Genomic DNA, 21,382 nt, shown 5'->3' with positions numbered 1-21,382 from the left:
ATCCTAATGAAGACACACGTACAATCTTTCTTTTAGTACTTACATATGAACATGAAGGTGTGACAACAAAAGTAAAGATAAAAAAAAAACAGCTGAAAGAGACTTCAAAGTGATCACCGTGGTGATTCTACTTTAAAAACATGAATAGGTAGAAAGGGAGGCTGACTCCTGACTGTTAAATGTTCAATTCAACTTACTCGTTACTCTGGGTTCTCTTGGCTAGTTTTGTGTTAGCATGCTGTCAGTGCAGATATTTGCAAAAAGCCAAAGTTCTGTTTGCAGCTTATTGTGATTGTTTCTGTCCTGGCAACAGTTTGCCCGTTACCATCACACTTTTGTCCTTTTTCTGGAACAAAAATAAAAGTACTGTCTATATTTCTGCTCCTGAAAAGCTGTGTCTCTGTACTGCTCCACAATTTTCCTCCTCCAGCACATGAAATGAAAGCGTGCAGGAAGAAAAATACATGTTTGCTAGATGATTTTTTTTCTATCGACCTGGCATGCAGATATCTGAAGAATCTTTGTGGCACAAGTAACAACATAAATACAACTTTAAGGTAATGACTGAATTTAGCATAGTAATGCATTCCATCAAGTTACAGTAATGCATTATAGTATTATAATGCATTACACCCAACAATGATACACGCGTAGTTGTGTTTCCATTGAAAAAATCAATTTCCTGGCGACTTAACCTAAGATTTCCCAGTCCAACCCCTTACCCTAACCTTTAGCAAAGCCTTCACCTTAAAATTTGGTGATATATGTTATGGGGACTTATTGACCTCACAATGGAGGTAGCCCCCATATTGTGACTGTGTACATGCACGTGCGTGTGTGCGCGCACAATCATGCACGCTCTCTCTCACTCACACACACACACACACACACACACACACACACACACACACACACACACACACACACACACACACACACACACACACACACACACTGGTTTCAGATACTCATACAAGGATAGCAGCACTGAAGGCTCTGATAGTGACACATACAAGCAATTAGGACCATAGCTTACCAAACGATAATGTTACTATTCCTCCTCCTAGTGGGTGAAACTCACAATACACAGTCTTTGTCAAGCTCTGGCTAAATCGTTAAGCTCGGAATTTACTAATTAAGAGGTTTGTAGTGCAATCCCTGGCAACTAAAGTTTGAACCCCAAGTTGCTCTCAGATGCATTTTTTGGTGTGTGAATGTTAGATAGAAAGCACTAGCGTGCAGGGGAAACATGGCTTTTGTGAATGAGGCAGAACCAGCCCATTTACTATATATTTTAATTCTTGGAAACCATACATAAACCTGGGTATACAAGGTTGTACACAACTGTATCTATCAATACAAAAAAAGTCACATAGTGTTCATTAAGTTGTTCTATGGTTTATAAGTTAGAAAGTTCATTGCTGGTTTTGGTGTTTTCAAGTTATAAGGCAGAAATGCAGAAAGAGTAAAATGTATTTTTTTTATTATAATAATTCTTTTATATTTATATGTACAAAAATCTAACAACCTGCCTGTTAGTTAATATTAATTTAGCTAAATGTTAGAAAAGGATGGGGATTTTAGGTGATGTGACAAGAATACATGTTCAGGTACTCCATTCAGCTGATAGAAAAGTAACTCCATCCCATTCAGAACAGTTTTTCATTTCCTCCCTTTCAAATTAAGACATCACACTGATTAAATTCTGGTTACTGTGGACAATGTGAAAATCTGGAACAGTGTAACAAATACGACATAATACATAGGAATACAGAAAAGTCAGTCTTAATATGCTGTCGCATCAGATAAATTCAGATAAAGCTTCAGACTGTAGAGGGCGTCAGCGCTCCTGTTCTCACAGCAGCTTTTCTGAAGAGCGTCTGTCCGTTAATTTTGTGAGCAAAACATCAATACCTGTTACAACAAAAAACAAAAAAAGAAACATTAAACGTTAAAATGTGTGTTAGTGAGAGAGAGAGAGAGAGAGAGAGAGAGAGAGAGAGAGAGAGAGACGTTTACTTGCCTGTAATAGTTTGGTTTGAAGGGTCCGTGTTTGCTGATGCCCATGTACTTGGCCTGATCATCTGACAGCTCTGTGAGGTGTGCGTCAAATATCGGCAGGTGAAGGCTGGCCACGTATTCATCTGAAAATATGGAGACACAAAGATTATCACACCTTAATTTCCTTCTTGGCTATACTGATAAAACAGGAAAAAGAATAATTGATGACAAATAAAATTATAATGGTCTATAAAACATTTGATATGATTTTCAGGCTTATGTGCAGCCCTGAGACCCATTACAAATGTATTATGTGAATGTTTTCAAGCTTGAATTTGAGCTTGATTTTGTGTTGGATAGTTGTTTTGCAAAGTGCAAAAAAGTATTTAGACTTTTTTTTTACTTAAATTAAATTAAATCCCATTTAAGTAGCTTAATAGTTCTCATGCTATGTAATATAAAAAACATATTTAAAGTATCTAGTAACACTAAAGTAAATGTAGTCATTATCTAGAATGGCACTTTTCCACAATCAATACTTTATATTATTAGATCATAATTATTAATTCATTGATATGCATTTTAATTTTGTAACTTTTTAATGACTGTATTACAGGTATATCACTTATATATTGTAGATTTTCAATACAAAATGGTAAGTAACTAAAGCTTAGTATCGAGTACAAGATTAACAGCTGTGGAATAGAAAGAGAAAGTAATTAAATTAAATTCAGTTTTACTTGTATAGCACCAAATACAACAACAATCCTCAAGACACTTTATATTAAAAGGTAAAAACCCTACAACCAACATGTGCAAGCACTTGGCAACAGTGGGAGGGAAAAACTCCTTTTTAACATGAAGAATGCTCCAGCAGAACTCTGGGACTCTGCTGCAACCGGTTGGAAGTAATTAGCACAATGCAGATACACTACACAGAAATACTAAAGTACAAGAACATTAAACCTGTACTTGAGGAAAGCACTTGAGTTAATGTACTACACATCCCTGTTCATTCTATCTGTAGTGACATCATGCAGAAGCAAGAGTTGCTAAAACAACTTGAAACTGAGTATATAGAGTAGTCTAAAACCTGAGCTTTTAAAAATGAGCATCAAACTATTGTAACAGTGTATTGTAACTTGCCCATCTTCTTTGGCAGCAGGTAGACATCCTTGTTGTATCTTCCTTCTGGGGCATTGTACAGCTCTATGAGAGCCATGGCCTGAAACATAACAGCAAACGTTAACTGAAAGTGACTGCGAGCAGCCTAATGACTGACAGAGCTGCCGTGATGCATTTAGAAAAGAATAACCACTTTGTAAATCTGTTTTCTTACCTGGGTAGCGGCTGTGATGGAGAGGACAAATGAGGGCACGGTGGAGCAGCTCAGATTCAGCAAACGACCCTGAGAGGAAAGTCAATACTAAATGAAAACAAATCACATAAGAGCGGCTATGATTACAACCATTTGAAATAATATTTCATCCCAATTGAGCTGTGGTTTGTATGTACTAAACAGGATAATGTTATGATTAGTGTAGTATGAGCCCCCAGTTTAAAGCACAGCGTACACTAATGGTCTTCCTGTGCTGTCTGATGTCATTATTTAGTTTTGGAGGATACACACCTGGTCTTTATATCATAATTGCTGCTTTTCTTTTCTGAATTTCTCTCTATTTTTATCTCAAAATCCCTCAGATTCATCCATCTGCTCCCTATAATACATTAAGAAGAGCGCATATTTCTCTTGCTAAATAAGCAGTGTACTTCAAGGTCACATATTTAAAGTCCTTACATGATTTGGGCCTCATTAGAAGAACAGAGTATCCTCACCTCTGCCAGCAAGACAATTCTCTTGCCATCAGGCCAGATGACATGGTCCACCCGAGGTCTCACATGCACCCACTTCAGATCTAAAGACCGCAGACCAGTCTGAGACATAGGAATCTATAGTTTAACGCCAAATCATTCACATATAGAGGCCTATACACGCACACACAACATCTGTCTTTACCAAATCTATCTCACTGCTGGAGTGTCCCATGTTGCAGACTATGCAGCCATTCTTCATTTTGTCCAGATGTTCTCTCATCACAACATTTTTATTCCCTGCAGAGAAGCAGTGAGTAAAATAAAAAAAAACAGGTGAAAAATAAATATTAATTAAAAATAATATTTTGATTGTTTTGTTTAAAAAAAAAAAAGTATTAATCATAGGATGACAGCAGTCACCTGTGCAGGTGATGACCATGTCTATATGTCTGACTATTTCACTCAGTTTAATTACTCTGAAGCCATCCATGCTGAGTGGAGTGGGGGATAAGAGGACAGGGTTAAAACAGTATTTCATCATGTTTTTTTCATGGTGTGGCGTAAGAGGAGGGAACACTTCACATCTTGGTTGATAAAAGCTTCTTCTATTCATACCAGGCCTGAAGGGCACAGATAGGATCCACTTCTGTGACATACACTATAGCACCCAGTGCTTTTAGGGCAGCGCAGCAGCCTTTTCCAACCTACAAGAAAAAGAAATTCAACACAGTCTGACCGAGTGGCTTAAATGTGGGTTATTTCACGGGGCAAACACTTTATATCCCACTAACCTCGCCATATCCACACACCACCACCTGCTTTCCTCCAAACATGATGTCAGTGGTCCGCTTCAGCCTGGAAGCAGAGTTGACCATGGTCAGTTTGCTGCTATGCTGGTGTTTTTATCTGTTTATTCACTAGCTGGGCCCACGACCTCATTTTAGGTTTGACAGCGTTTTAGTAGGTAAAGGTGAATGCTTTGACATGAACTGAGCTGCTGTTTGGGGAAGGCCTCGAAGGGGACTGGCGACGGCTCCCGGGCCGGGCAGATCCCCATGTACTAAATAGGAGTGAAGAAGTTAAAGAATTGAGAACAAGGAGGGAGGGAGGGTGGGGCACGTAAACGAGAATGAACAGTTTGCAGAACTGGGGTGAACCTATATAGATGACAACCGGAAGGAGCGTGTTTGGAGGCGTGGTCCCGCTCCTGAAATTCCGATACATAATCTCCAATAGTCGCAACAGGATTAATTACCCTTCCAGTACAGACTCCTTGCAGAAGTACAGGTTGTCAAACTTCTGTTTGGTCACTGAATCGTTGACATTCATAGCAGGAACAGACAGTCTGCCTGCCTTTGACAGCTGGTACAACCTGAATCAGAGGCACGGAAACAACCACGTGAGCTGCAGATTGACTTTGTAACCTTAAAGTCATTCGAGCTTCGTGTTTGCACTCACCGATAGATCCCTGTGATGCTTTCCTCCACAACACCTTTGAGATTCTTAAACAGTTCCGGATACTTCTTATAGATCCAGTCAGTCAAGTCACCACCGTCATCCAGGATCTGGGAATAATAAGAAAAACAAGCTCGAGGCACCTTCATGGAAGCATTTATAGATAACACACTGAATTGTAGGTCAAATGGTTCTTGGCCCACATAAACATGAAGCAATAATTTTGAATAAAATGCATCTGAAATATATAAAATCAAAGGTTCATGTATTCAAATAATTATTCATTAAGATTCCAATAAATTCCAATAAATTACATTGAAAATTTGAGTGTAAAGGAACAGTTTACCAAGTATTAATTATATTTGAAATACTAGCGGTGTTTAAGATCTGAGGCTACAAAAAGTCTTCAAACACGAACAGTATCTTCTGAAATACCACAGAGGATGTGAGTACAAATACACTCCTCCTGAAATGTATGCTTAAATATTACATTAATCTCTCTTAAGAGAATCTGCACATGAAGCTATCAGGTGAAAGCCAACATTTAGAAGAAAGTTAGCTCAAAGAAGTTTATTTTAAGACTCCAGATGAGGCTGCAGGAACACATAGCTAAGGATATAGAGCTGGAAATGTGCATAATAGACCCACTTTGAAAAAACAGGACACATTATGCATACAGTGAGGGAAAATAATTATTCAACCTCTTGTTGAATTTGTAAGTTTGCTCACTTAGAAATAAATGAACAGTGTTTAATTTTCATGATAATTTCATTTTACTGGAGAGAGACAGAATATCAAGAAAAAATAACAACACCCCCCCCCCCCCCCCCCCCCCCCCCCCACACACACACACACACACACACACACTGAGTGAAATGATCCCCTACAACCCTGCCATAATTCATGCTGGTTGTGAGTCCATATAGCACACAGATTATAATCAATCAATTACAGATAATTCTGATCTTAAGAAGTATCTGCACAAGTCTGGAATGGCCTATAAGTCCATCAGCAAGAAGCGTGGTTCGAAGACAACAACTGCTGATGTGATTATTTGGAAATGGAAGAAATATAAAATGATCACTAGTTTGGAGCTCCACGTGAGAGCTTGCCTCATGAGGTGAGATAATCATGAAAAAGGTGGTGAATCATCACAAAATTATATCAGAGGAACTTGTTAGTGATCGGAAGTTATTAGGAACCACACTCACCAAAAACACCATTGGTAACACACTATGGGGTAATGGACTGAAATCTTGCAGTGCCCGCAAGGTCCTCGTGTTCAAGAAGCCACATGCGCAGGCCTGTCTTTTTAAATGATTCAGAAAAGTGCTGTGGTTTACACAGCTGGTGACCAGCTACAAGTAACACCTTACCACTGTTTGCCAACAAAGGGTTCTCCACCAAGTACCAAATCTCATCTTGGTTATGAAATACTTATTTCACTCAATGACATGCAAATCAGTTTATAACTTGTATGTAATGTGTTTTTTCTGGGGTTTTTTTGGTTGCTAGCCTGTCTCTCTCCATCAAACTGAAACTACCATAAGAATTGGAGACTGTGTATTTCTAGGGGAAGCTATGTGACGTGTAAGCAGAGTCGATCATCATACCATGTTGGGCTGCCAGGTCTCAGTGCCGACACAATGGTCAATACACCACCAGAACTCATCCTCTGATTCTCCTCTCCACGCAAACACTGAGATCCCTGAGAAGGGAAGTGGCATGAAAAGTATGTGATGGTCAAAAGAGTAAGAGGGAGGAAGACTAAAACTTGCGAAATCAGGAGCTTGTGCAGAAGCTGTACCTGCTTTAACCAGAGCAGCCGCCACAGCATTCTGAGTCGAGAAAATGTTACAAGCCGCCCAGCGACACTGCGCCCCCAAAGCAGCCAGAGTCTCAATCAGCACCTGCAGGACACCATAAACACACAGAGGCTGGTTCTACACACTGAAGTAGTGCTAATGCAGAATTATATGATGCACTGAGGATAATATGCAATATAGAAATCAAATCAAATCAAAATAGTGATATTCTCCTCTTTATTTAAAGAAACAAACCAGATCTGTATTTAGCACTTAGTAAATCTCTGTCAGTGCTTGTTTCTTTATTTGACAGCAGTGTGTGTGTTGAACTGACCGCTGTCTGTGCAGTGATGTGTGTGCAGCCCACTACTTTGGCTCCAGCCAGCGGTTTCTCCCCACCTGCCCTTTTCCTCAGGTTCATCAGAGCTGGCATTTCTAAATATCACAGATGAGAATCAAGACACAAAAACCAGGACAGTCTTAAATCCTCCTCTTGTGCATTTCTCTACAGAGCCTCTTTAGATGGGCAATAACATTCATTTTACTGTTATATTGTAACTTCTGCATAAACTGTGGTTTGAAGGCCGTTGGTATTGGCGTACCTTGCTCTGCCATTTCTATTTCTTTGCGTCCAAAATCAGCCTGACTGATGTTTTTGATGCAGAAGTCAGACGGGCCTTTGGTGGATTTCTGAAGCTTGTCTCGTGGAGAAGACTCATCATCAGAGGTGTCACTGTGCACTGCAACACATAATTTAGACTATGTGAGACAAATCATCTGGCTGACGCATGAAGGAGTATTACAGAAACACATGATTCTTTGGCTCAGGTTTTCCAGCCTTTATCTTGTTGATAGCTAGGTGATTCTTTTCTCTGATCTCTTTGAAGTCTGCATATACTCTGGCAGTGACTGACATGTTTGAGAAAGGCTCATGGAGCAGATTAGGACCAAATTAATGAGGCCTAATTCTGCAGAAGACTTTTCATTTTAATTAAGGTTTAGCCTACAGGGTTAATCCTCGGTTTGCGATGCTGGGATAAAAAAAACAGCTCAGTTTATATATCAGAGACATGTGATTAGACTTAACAGCGTGTCTGTTTTCATGTTTCCATACCTGAAGCGAAGCTATCTGTAGATGACTGAGACATGGACCGAACAGTCCTTGCGGGAGGTCTGTTGAATTCTTGCTTCTGGCCAGTGAACGGTATTTGCTGAAGAATTATAAAAAGAAATCACCGACTGGCTCAAAAAGACAGATACCAAATATTTCAGTTTTACCTCTCAGCAGGTCACAAAAGTTTTTTCCTCTCTGCTTGAAGCAGATAGATGTGGCAGTCAAAGCAGATACATTTGCTCATAAAACACCAACTTTCTTTTACCTCTCTTCTCACAGCCTATCAGTGTCATTAATCTTTCTGTTTCTCTCTTTTATCTCTGTATCTGTTGCAATCTCACCATCCAGTGTGGCTGTTTGAAGGCTGGGCTGCTGCCACAGGAATCCCACTTGGCCATGTCTGCTCCCTGGCTGCACGCGTAGACTTAAACCTACAGCTCAGCCTTACTGAAGGCTCACCACCTGTCTTCAGCTTTTCTGTGGATGGCAGATTTTTTTTCTGCTTTTGTTCTTTCTCTTACATATGTGCACACCCACCAAGACCAACACGCCCACACGCTGACCTCAAGTGTTTGAAGCTTTGCAGCTGCAGATTTAGGGAAATCAGAGGATTTTTACTCTTATACAAATATGCACATCGGTAGAACTGCTAATAATCACAGTTGCATTTACTTGAAAAGGCGCTTTTTAAGTTATGAAGATCTGTGTACTCACAAGAAGCAATGAAAACCAGTAAAAACAGTATATTCTGTGGTTCTGGAAGGACTTTTCTTTATTTATTTTTTTAAAATAACGGCAATGATGACCATTGTGACAAAAGCTTTAATTACAAATTACATTTGGAGTTTGTCCAATTTAAGATATCATTTGATTGCATTCTGGAAAATGTAACATATTTCTGTTTTTTGCAAACTTGATCCTTAATAAGCCTCAAATGGGAACATTAGCACCTTGTGAGATGCGTTACAGGACAGGAGAGGGTGCTTATTTTTTCTAATGTAAAAAATACAGCAACATATAGCTCCTAAAGTAATTGCAGGGTTTGACTAACTTGTTTCAATTCTGTTATTAGCTGTCATAACTTGTCAGCTTCTTTCAAACCCCACAGAAGGAGAAAACAACAACTGTGAGCAAAAAAGAAGAAAAAAGCAAGAAACTGCACTCATGGCTGAAACACAGCAGTCATGCAACTAAAAACAACAAGACAGAAGCAATTAACACATATGTTTGAGGCGTTTTTATGACACAAAGCAAAGCAATGAAAAATATATTATGCATGGAAAAGGTGTCTGCCTTCAGGAAAGCTTAGTGAAGCACGAGTTCAGGTTTCTAATTGTAACTTCTCAGAAAATCTCATCTCAGAACTCCTACAGTGTTGTGCAGAATTGTTTTGGTTTGCCATGTATTTAATGATGGTAGCCTATGGTTTTTATATTGCACATTTAAAAAAGCATTGGTCTGGGTTTACGTTCCTGAAAAAAAATCTTTCTTTTCATTACATGTGATACAGTTTAATTCCAGGTATCTTTAAGTCCAGGCAGGGTAATATTTTTTAAATTCTCCAACTTAACCACACATTTAAACTAGACTGAGGGCGTAAGAAGAAATCTAGAATCCAAATAAATTTTATAGTGGGAAAAATACTAAGTCAGGGCAGGCAGTCATGGAAAGAGACTGGACACCCTGAGGTCCATTAAACTAAAGTAAGTAAGACAGACAGACAGACAGACAGATTATCGATCTCACAAGGGAAATTACTGAGGAAACTACAGGAGCTGCTGTGACAGACTGTCCACTCTCACGATGCCACTCCTCCACACGTCAAATTCTTCAATGAATGAAATACAGTCCACATACATGAACATTTTTTTCATAAACTTGCTAATTTAAAACAGCCCAGCATTGTCACGTTCCTGGGTCTGTTGACCCAGCGTTTTGAGTTTTAGTTTATTTGGATATTATGTTTAAGTTCTTTCGGGTAGCTACGTTCATTTGTTTATTAGGCTCCCTTTGTGTTTTCTACCCCTGTATTTAAGTTTCCCTCTCCCTTTATGTGTTTCATGCTGCGTGTCTTATGTTGTCAAGTTTATATTGTCATGTCTGCGTCTCATGTCTCCTGTTTTATTTTGAAGGTCTGCGTCCTATGTCAGTGTAGTCAGCTTTGCATCCTTTGTCTTGTTATGTCAGACTAGTGTCAGCTGTTTCCCCATGTGTGTATTTAGTCTGCGTGTTTCTGTTCATTCTTTGTCAGGTTGTCTGTTGTTCATGTCACGTTCTCCACACCATGTTTCCAAGTTTCATGTCCAAGTTTTTTTTTGTTGTTTGTTTAGTTCACCCAGTTTAGGTTAATGTTAGTTTTACTTCTATTTGCCTTGCCCTTTGTTAGTACCTTTTTTACCAGCCTCATTAAACGGCTTGCTTTTTCTTAATTCAAGTTTTGTTCCACGTTGCATTTTGTCTGCGTTTTGGGTCCTCTGCGTCACTCCATACAGTCTGCCTCCGCCAGACTGTGACAAGCATGCCTCATTTAAATACTTTGTTTGGCAAAGGTCTCTTGTCATATGCAACATTAACAATATTAGTAAACTTTGCTGATCTGGTTTAAATATACACTTTATGGGCAACAGTACTGGGTCACACCTCATAATCTCTGAAATTAGGTATATAAAATCCAGCACCTAGCCGTGCGCTCTGCCTGTGCAAACATTTATAAAAGCATGAATTGTTCTTAAGAGCTTGCTAAATTAGGGTGTGGTACTGTAACAGGATGCCACCATTGCAACAATCAGTTTGTGAAATTTCCTCCCTCTGAGATATCCCACAAGTGGTATTATTGCAAAGTGGAAGTGTTTAGAGACCACAGCAACTGAGCCATGAAGTGCCAGACCAAGTAAAGACACTCTAATGAATGGTGTGAAAGAGAAACCAAACACAGGTCTCTGAAGCGGACAACAAAAGAAAAACAAAGGACGAGCTTTGTTACATAAGGGGCAGCAAGCCCAACCAAGTGGCAACCAGAGATCCACCCAGGGAACACAAGTAGGACACAGGAAGAGTATGCAGATGCTAAAACACTGATTCAGAACTGTGGGTTTTGTGGTTTTTGTTTGCATTTCTTATTGATTTGGGTGAGTAATAACCACAATCAATATATTTTTTTTCAATAGACCATGTAGTTTTTAAAATATTGATCTCTACCAAACGGTTGAGATGTCACTTAATGGTAAAAGTATGAAATGTCATGCAAATAGAAGTACATTAGATAATACAGTTAAAAAAAAATCTAATAAAGGGCCAAATTATAATTAAATTAATAACAAAAAACATCCAGGGCATTGGATACAGTTTATTTCTAGTAGCATGCCAGTGAACATTGCTGTTTTCATTCCATCAAAGGAAAGTATTATATCAAACAACAAAATACATAGTTTTTTAATCTGCAAATGTGAAAAATGTGCTACAGCACAAAATACTCACATTCAGGCCACTTCTGATTGAATGCTACTGTGCAAAATCAACATTGATCTTTGCATTGGGCTCTTTGCTCCACCGTTTGACCGATGAAAGAGGCATGAACCCACAGGCATTGTTTAGAAGGTTGACACATTTCTTGTCAAACCATTTTATTGCAATCAGACCTTCATCAGACCTGTAATCACAGGCTCCATGACCCTTCTTCATCAGGTCTTTGTCTGCCATCAGGGGAGCTCCACCGGTGCAGTTTGGTCATACAGTACCAATGCACCTGACACCCAAGGAGGTGTGCAAGTTCTGGACCAAGCTGAAACTTGTGAAGAGCTGAGGTTCTTTTATGGGTTTGCATACTGTATTTATTATTATTTATTTTTTACAAATTTGGCCCCTTAGAGGTAGCTTCTGTTCCTTTTCATTGAGGGGAGCATTGAAGAATGTAGATTCCCCCTTGATACAGCAGCAAGTCATGGATGATGCCAGATGAACTTGCTTGGCAAAACAATTTAAAGCCCCACTCATCTGGTTTGTTGGCAATATACTGGTGGAGAGTGCCAGCCCTTGTGGCTTCATATGAAACCATAACCTCAAACACACTGTGGTTGAAGATGGATGGTATCATGAGTATCATGCCACAGGACTATGTGATTTTTAGCCATATAATTGTTTAGTGTCCATATAGTACTTGTTCAACATGAAATTATAATTTTGAGAACTTAGTAATATTAATTTACCAGCTACTGTAATTTGGTTAAAAGGTAATCAGTTGTGATATTTGTGATTTCCACGTGTTATTCTTGATTTTTACAATATTTAATAATATTAACTCAGAAAGTTACAAAAATTACTTACTGAGGAAATTATTTCAGCATATTCTTGTTGTGCTAACACTTAATGTGATTTATCAATAGCAATGGATAAACAAAATGGGTCTAGTGATCTGATTTTACGGCAAATAATCAATTTTAATAACATTTAGGTTATGTTAGCAGTAGCACCATAAAGGGACAAATCAACTGTTTGGTTGACCACTTTTTAAAAAAATTATTAAACATTTAATTTCAATTTTTTAATGCTGTCAAGTGAAATACATCTGTTTAGTAAGTCCTCTAACACTATCATATATCAAAAAATTATATCTTCCTATCTTAGTTTCATCAAAAACACTCAAAATATGTTGGATGTTTTTTTGTTTCTGACTTCCTGGTTGAGAGGGGTATAAGAAGAGCCAACAGTTTCCATTCACAGTGCCTTCTGGTGGATTTTTTTGGCATTACAGATGTAAACCAATTGGTAGAAAAGACTCAACAAGGTAGGTCAATTTCAGCGAAAGCCTCAGTTAGATAGGGCCTGAAAATGTGCTCTACCAATTGGTTGAGCAGAACGCTAAAGGTTTTGATATTAAGTATTTTCTGTTTGGTTACAGTTTTAGTAACACTGTTAAAGTTAAATTTAGTTTAGGGGTTTTTTTTGGTTTAGAATTTTTAGTGGGTGGTTCAAGTTTTCATATCTGTGATGAATTTCTTGTGATGTTCATATTTTCTTTTGCCTTGGCCTCTGTTTTATTTTATGGTTTCTAGTCTTGTGTTTAGAGTGATGTGTGTTACTTTGTGTTTTACTTTGTAATTCTCCTATAGTCTCTCGTATCTTGTTAAGTATTTGTAAAGTAAAGTAAAAAAGTACAGTAAAATCTTATTTATATAGCACCTTTCAAGATAAAAATCACAAAGTGCTTCACAGAAGCTAAAACATAAAAATAAAAATCAACCAAAAGCAAGTTTAAAAACATGAGAGTTAGGTGTTAGGAGTTTCTCTGTCATTCTACCTCCTGTTGTATTTTGATAGTCATGTTTTCAGTTTGGCTCCTGGTCTAGTTCAGCTGTGTTTTGTTACCCAGGTGTCTCCACTCTGCCGCACTTACCTACTATGTATATAACTGCAAGATAATAATTGCACTGCAAGCAGTGATGGGAATAACGGCGTTACAAGTAACGGCGTTACTAACGGCGTTACTTTTTTCAGTAACGAGTAATCTAACTAATTACTATTCCTAGCGTTACAACGCCGTTACAGTTACTAACAAGGAAACGCGGTCCGTTACTATTTTTCAACAAACAGACGGTTGAAGCTGTGTTCAGCTTACCGCATCTTATATCAGTTGCACGGAAGCAGCTGACTACGTAAGTAATCTGGACGCTACAGCTTTAAGCAGCTGCGCGCTCCCGCGGACGGTAATCACGATCACTGTTTAGCACAACACCTGGAGCTAAGGAGGCAAAACAATCGCATGAGTGCTGCTGTTTGACTGAGGAAGAATAAAGTAGTCGTGGTAAGCCAATCACATGACCACTTAAAGACAAAGCAACAAGGTGATATATACCAGTTTATAAATTATGTTGATAGGCCACGTAAAACCAGAGTCATGATAAACAATATATACGCGGCGTTTTTTCCTCAATAGTTTCGTCACGTTTACTGTCTAAGGACAGCGCTAGCAAGCACTCTCTGCTTATGAGCAGGAAAAAAAACCCCGGAAGTTTTAGGAGTGACGGCGAGAGAGAGAGAGAGAGCAGAAAAAGAGAGAGCGCGAGTTTTGAGATGTGAGAGATTTGTGACGTTTAGTGTGTTTGGAGTGTGTAGTTAATGTGTTGTCTTGTGTAGTTAGTGTGTAGTGTTGTGGATAGTTTTGTGTTGTGTGTCAGAACAATGAGGCGACTGCTGTCTCCAGGTAGAAACAGGAGTGATACACCTGCTGCTGTCAGACCTGCAGGTATCAGGCTGTGATGTTCTCCTTTATAGTGGACAGAAATTATTTTTTTGGAGTGGCACAAATAATTTGTGTGGCATCTTATTGAAGAACAGCTGATTGTTCTGTAAATAGTTTGAAATGGTTATTTAAAAAATCAAGGTAAAAGGTAAATGGATGCAAATAACTTTGTTGTTTGCAAAACTTGTGCATAGGATTTTAAAATTGACAATTTATATTTGCATTTAAAGTTATGAAATATGATTCATTAAAGATGTTTCTGGTTGTTACAGTAAAAAATATAACTTTTTGTACCCTGATTTTATGTTTTTTGTCTGATTTTAGATCAATTGTGTTAATACAGTATATCAAAATGAAAGCATAACTGTAAATTCAGACACGTGAGGTTGTGCTGAAAAGGATGATACCAAACAAGGCAAAGTAAATAGTTTTTAAAGGTAAAATGTGGAGGGAAAATCAAAAGTAGTTAAAAATGGCCAATTATACCCTGGACCCCAGAGGGTTAAACGTTTTTTTAAAGTAACGCAATAGTTACTTTTCAAGTAATTCATTACTTTTAGAATATTGTAACTCAGTTACTAACTCAGTTACTTTTTTGAAGAAGTAACTAGTAACTATAATTAATTACTTTTTCAAAGTAACTTGCCCAACACTGACTGCAAGGCACTACATGTCTTGGAGTATGGGAGAAGCTGGAGTACTCAGAGAGAGTTACACAAGGAGAACATGTTAATGCCACATGGAAAGCCCCTGTCCCAGGACCTTGCTTTGAGGCAACAGTGCAAACCACCACGCCATTGTGCTGTTGCAATAGCTCCCTCAGTATAAGTGAATGTGTATATGCACTGATATATCATTAAATTCACAGTAAAAACTAACACAACTGTGCACTTGTGTCTTCAACACAGCTGTGGTGGACAATGGGCAGTAAGGGCGGATTATGACAGCACATATCAGTTTGATGACAACATTATTATATGGTGCTGTTTGCCAGGCACTGCAGGGTATAACGAGGCCTTCAGTCTGTTCAACTTGTCTTAAATTGTGCCTCTGGAGCTCAGGAAGATTTTGAACTTTGCTATGAATTCTTTGGATTTTTATCCTTCACCTAAATAAAGGTTTTGTTGTTTCTTGAAGTTTGCCTTGAGATTCCAGCATTTGGGTCCTTCTGCCTTAATCATAACAGACACTTAACTAAAGAATGATAGAACTCTCTCTCTCTCTCTCTCTCTCTCTCTCTCTCTATCTATCTATCTATCTATCTATCTATCTATCTATCTATCTATCTATCTATATATATATATATTTACTCACATACGTGACTGGGAGAAAGCCAGACACAATCAACTCAATCACAGGGGGCAAAGTAAAATTAAAGACAAGACATAGGAGACAATTAACTAGCAGAATAAAACAGGCAGTGAACATCGATAAGAAACTTGAACAAACTTTACAAGAAAAGACACATGAGGATGAGATGGAAGTAAACTCTATAACAGACTGGGATTAAAGCATAATCAGAGCTGAATGGTCTAAAACACAAGTAACTAAACTCCACAACTCCTAACCTTGACCTAAAATATGACATGCTGAAATAAACATGAAACTAACAGGAATCAAAAAGCAGCCTAGCAGTAAAAGGCATAAAGGAAACTAGAATTTAAGACACAACACAGATAACAGAAGTCCACAGCAAATCCCACAGACCGTGACAGTCACAGAGCAGGATCACCGGTCTGCTGAGGCGCATAGTGTGTCAACAACTGCAGAGTTCAAACCTCTCCAGGCATTAACATCACCATAAAAACTGACCAAGCAGTTCCTGTAAGTGGCCCAGGGCTTTCATACATGGGGTGTAGTAATACCAGGTACAAACAAAAATAAATTATATTAAAAAGTCACCAATAAATATAAATAAAGCTGTATGTTAAAGTCTGGCGGCTTTTTTCAACACACGGTTATAAGAAAACCTTGTGTTTCGTAAAATCACTTAAATACCGCCTTCCAAAAATAGCTGCCACTTACACAAGCCACCAATCATTAACACAGAAGCTATTAACCTTTGACTTGGAGCAGTGTGAAGGTTAACTTAATGAGGGACAGGTGGACATTCAAATTCAAACCAGCTACTGCACAGACACTCTTCAAATAAATCTCAGCATTACATCTTAATGTGTAAAATATCTCTCTCTTTGTGTCCAAACACACATTTCCTCTATGCCAGTGCAATCGACAAAGACCAACATAACCAATGTAATGTTGCTTAAACCCTCTAATTTTAAAAAAGCTTGAAGCTTGTAATTACACATCAAGTCCTCGACTCGCTGCCCTCTGTAAAAGAAAGAAAAGCTGTGATACCTTGATACGGATGGACTGCACCGCCTCCTCATTCTTGGCCTTAGATATATTCACTAGATTATACGCTTTCTTCATGCTGGCACAGTGACTCTCACAGTGACTCTCAGGAACCCTGCAGAGCTGCAAGCCGATGCTGTTCAAGTGACGCTTGATGCCACTCCCTCACCAAACAGGTGACAAAAGAAGGTGGAAGTGAGAAATGTGACCTCTGTGAGGCTTTCTGTGTGTGATTCTGAGAAATTACAGACAGCAGGAACTACAAAGATGAAGAGCGAGATGTAAGGAAAGAAAATCTCAGTTGAGTGCTTTTTGAGGCCACAGATGAAAATAGTTTAAAATAAACGGACAGCAGGGAGGTGACAGTTTTGCAACGTAATGACAGTTATTGCAACATAAAGAAAAACGACAGAAGAACTGGTCAAGAGGAAAGAACATTATTCTTAACAAAAGGGTTACAGAGGTAAGCATGAGAGGCCATGTGACAATAGAGCATGAATTCATTGTTTTCTGTCCACAGAATGACCAAGCAGCTCTGCAGTGTTACTGAAGTCATTTGGCATTTGACTGATTTAAACCGTGACGGAAAAGACAAGAGCCTGCAGAAACAGTTGTTTATTGTTTTCTGTGGCTACAGGGCAGCTCTGTAAAGTCACAGGACCTAAAACAAAACTGAGGCCATGATAGGAACTTTGGGATTCAATATTTTTGGAGCTTGATTGGCAGCAAGAACAGGATATATTGCCCATTTCTGATTGTACATAGGTGTATCTCTGATAGGCGCCCAATTTTGTGGCGACACAACAATAATATATGTATATATATATATATATATATATATATATATATATATATATATATATATATATATATATATATAGATATATGCTTTTTAAAAGAGACATTTGGATATGTCAGAGCAGGGAAGGTCCAAATGTACTAAGTAATTGAACAAAATCTGCCATTTTTATTTGCCTACACTTCCCACGAGTAGTTCCCATAAACATTAAGATGTTTTATCTTTCTTTCACAAACATTTATTCAGAGGTCCTGCTTTTAATGCTGCATTCATCAGACATGACACGAGTCAGTTTGTTAGCTCTCTCGTTTTACATTTTCAGAAAGGGAAAGCAAGTGCAGTATTTGCGTGAGCGTACTGGTCAAACATTCATGGCGACTAAAAATCATTAACATCTTGAGTAGATGCACATTCACGCTCCCCGTGGAGTAGAGTCACAGGTGCATGTGTGATGTTATGTGGGCCTGGCACTTTTATAGAGATAGTGAAAGCGCTGTCTCTGCTCACCATGGTAGTCTTCAGCGCTTCAGTAACTGGTTCTTTCGCCACAACCTCGGATACCTCTAACCTGTCTCTGTCCCGACTTTGCTGCGCCCTCCTCCTCTCTGTCGCTTTTAGCATCTGCAGCAGGTTCGGACTGCCTTTGCTTTCCCTTGTTCCACCATTAGCACTCTCCATATCCTCCCCATTAAGTTCAGCTCTGTACTCCTCTTGTGGTTTCAGATACCTATCAGCTAGTCCCAGGTCCTGGTTCTTTTCCATGTTTCCTCTGATAGTAATGTGTTGAATTAGCTTCTTTCTCCAGTGTGTCATCCCCTACCCACATACATCTGATATTTCCTCCTCCATAGAGTGTATTTACTCTAAACAGTAGCAGTTCTTGGTTACTTTGACTAAATGTAAAGCAGATAATTGATCTTGGATGCAGTGTGTACAGTGTAAACAGAGATATGAGCACTGCTGCTCGACACGAGGCAAACGTAACCTGGAAATGCAGGAATGTAACTCACCTCCATCAATAAGTAGATGTCAGTTTGTGCCGTCATACAGTCTTTCATGCTAAAAGGACACAAGGAAGCCCTTGCATTCAAGAGCTGAGTCATCTGGACTTGCATGTCTTGTTTTTGTGTTGCCTTTGATAACACTGACTCAAATCCCATTAAGGCACATGTGTAACTCGAACAGAGGGTTACATTATAAACAACCAGGCATGATGTCATGTTTACATTAAATGCCACCAGCATCAACAGAGGCCCCGCGGTTCCTGATCACCTGCTCCAATGCTAGGCTGAAAGACACGAGGTGGGATTTTGTATGTAGGTATGGGCAGAAGTGCCTGGGTTTCTCAGATAGGCTGATGTTTGTATATATAAGGGGTTTGAAACAGTTATCAATCACACTTAGTGTTCCCCTGATGAACTGCATTTACAGAAAGAAAAAACTTTGCAGCAAAACAGCAGAAACTTTGGATGATAGCCAGTGTACGGCGAGCTAATACATATTGGCCACTGTGAACCAGACGAATAAATATAGCAAGAAAGACAAGTCTTAATGTTCATACAGGGGCACCTGACTGGTGTTTGAAGACAGATTTTACTAACCTTTGTTTAAAAAAGGTCCTTTAAGTTTAGTCTGTACAATAGTTTTGTTATGTCTGGTTAAATAGATCGCAGTAGGAAGGTCCCTACAAACAGAATAAAAGGTTCTTCTGTGCAGTATCCAGTGAACTGGACAGAGTTAGTCTTTTCAGGTTTCTACCTTTTAGCCTCCAGGTACATGTTTTTTTATCCACTAGAGGGTGTAACAGCTCTGCAGGTGTTGGGAGGTGTTTTCCCATCAGCTAAGACAGAAAAACCCTCTGAGAGAGAAGACTTTAAGATGATGTTCAGGACATGTTTGCAGTGCCATGATCGGAGACGAAGCGCCTGGATCTTTCTCTATTTTGAATGATAATGCTATCAAATTTGTAATCTTTTTTAATTGTACACTAAATACAGATGGAAATACATTTAAATTCTCATCTATAAAATGGTGTACTGTTTAAACCTTTTTATTTATAATACTGAGTATTGTCAAATATAACTTAAATACTCATTTGGATATCAACTTTCAAACAAAGTATTGCCAAATAAAATATGTCTGTCCTGAAACCTGTGAAACTCAAATAGGTTTTAATCAGTTTTGGATCACTGAAAACGCTCTCACCACCTGCAACAGTCCCAGGCAGTGTACAAAATATAAACAGGATAGGTTATAATTATAATGTATTATTATAGCAAAATAAATAAGTCTGTAGAATAAAAACAAATCTCCCAAACTTCTTACCACCCTTTTACCGATGTTGCTCGGCATCAGCTAGGAGCGCGTGCATCTGGACCAAACCAAATCAGGGAATTAGGAGGGGTGAGGCGGTCGGAGGCCACGTTGTTGCCAGAACCAAAATAAAAGTAATTCAAGGAAACAAACATGTTTCTAAGGACCTTGAGGCAAACATTATTTTATGGAGACAGGTTAATAATGTTTTTTCTGCTGTTTTCTAGGGCACCCGTCAGTCATGGGCTCGTAGCCAAAATGATCGTCATCATTTTGATTATACAATTTGAACAATATTAACCTACTAAGCTTCTACCCAAGTAGGATTATAGTCTTTATTCAAGTAGAAAGTCTATTTACATCTTATTTTTATGTCTAAACTCTTTTGTGGGAGCACTTATTGAGTGATAGTCTGTAACAGGACAGAGGACTGCACACGTGCTAATGCTTACAGCAAATAACTCTTCTCGTTAAAAATGTGAAGTAAATTGCTTTTGGCTGGTAAAATGGATTACAATCTTTCAAACACTTATCTGTATGTGACTTAAGCAACCTCAGCTTGCTGTGAAAGGCCATGTCCACACTAATATGTTTTTGTTTGAAAATGCATCTTTTTCTCTCCGTTTTGGCCTTCCGTCCACACTGAGACGTCGTTTTTGGTCAAGGAAAACAGACCTTTTTGAAAACGCTCTCCAAAGTGGATAAATTTGAAGACACCGTTTTAGCGTCGCAGTGTGAACTGCGAAAACGGAGGCTTTCGAAAACGATGACGCATTTTAGTCATATGATGCAGTCATGTGATCAATTCAACTAAGATGGCGGACGGCATTGTACAGCAGTTGTTTTGTTTTCTCTAAATTTTGACAGCCCTTTTAAAGATTAATATCAGTTTGTACATGCTACAGATAGCTCCAGATAAAACTCAGCACTTTTCCTTGACATTTTGCCGTGACTTTTCAAAGAACCAGAAAGTAAATAAATGGTAGACAGAAATGACCCAGCTCAATCGTCTTACTTTTCATGCATGCACAGTATAGGAACGTAGCGTTTTCAGTGTGGATGAAAACAACTGGAAAAGATAGTGTGCACGCAGAGCGTTATTAGACCAAAACGTCGTTTTCCAATTTATCTGGATTAGTGTAGACGTAGCCTAGGACTCCTGCAACTGGAGTGTTGTTTTTGGTGGAAAAGCCTGGTGTTCAGACCCAAAACCTACAGTTCTTCTAGTGAGTCTGGCTCTAAAAACAAATTAATCCCTAAAGACTACAGCATCTAAAACAAAACAAACAAACAAAAACAAATGGGTGACATCATCATGGGTGATGGCTACCTCTTTCTTTCGTATACAGCCTGTAATCTTGTGGCAGTAATTTGGTTGGTTTGGTTAAGTTTTTTTCATATCGGATGATAGCCAATGGGAAACAATTAATATTAGCAGAAATCAAGGAAAAAAAGAGGACACACGGGTTATGGCAAATAACTCTGAT

At 38.7% G+C, this 21,382-nt stretch overlaps 1 protein-coding gene across 1 annotated transcript; it reads right to left on the bottom strand.

Annotated features, from left to right (window-relative positions):
* Positions 1 to 1,386: 1,386 nt before the first annotated feature.
* Positions 1,387 to 8,853, bottom strand: LOC134632453 (S-adenosylhomocysteine hydrolase-like protein 1). Its single transcript, XM_063481177.1, has 17 exons — positions 8,532 to 8,853; positions 8,191 to 8,287; positions 7,679 to 7,816; positions 7,411 to 7,511; positions 7,079 to 7,181; positions 6,885 to 6,979; positions 5,275 to 5,381; positions 5,072 to 5,188; positions 4,608 to 4,671; positions 4,432 to 4,520; positions 4,237 to 4,307; positions 4,019 to 4,113; positions 3,838 to 3,936; positions 3,341 to 3,409; positions 3,148 to 3,226; positions 2,024 to 2,144; positions 1,387 to 1,914 (listed from the first exon to the last, which is right to left on the bottom strand). Exons 1-17 carry the CDS (start codon positions 8,586 to 8,588, stop codon positions 1,908 to 1,910), a joined length of 1,509 nt encoding a protein of 502 aa, XP_063337247.1. The 5' UTR covers positions 8,589 to 8,853; the 3' UTR covers positions 1,387 to 1,907.
* Between the last annotated feature and the right edge of the window lie 12,529 nt (positions 8,854 to 21,382).

The sequence above is a fragment of the Pelmatolapia mariae genome, linkage group LG7, assembly GCF_036321145.2.
Source record: "Pelmatolapia mariae isolate MD_Pm_ZW linkage group LG7, Pm_UMD_F_2, whole genome shotgun sequence".
NCBI classification, from domain to species: domain Eukaryota; kingdom Metazoa; phylum Chordata; class Actinopteri; order Cichliformes; family Cichlidae; genus Pelmatolapia; species Pelmatolapia mariae.
The sequence above is the reverse complement of the archived record's forward strand: the minus strand, read 5'-3'. Positions and strand labels throughout refer to the sequence as shown.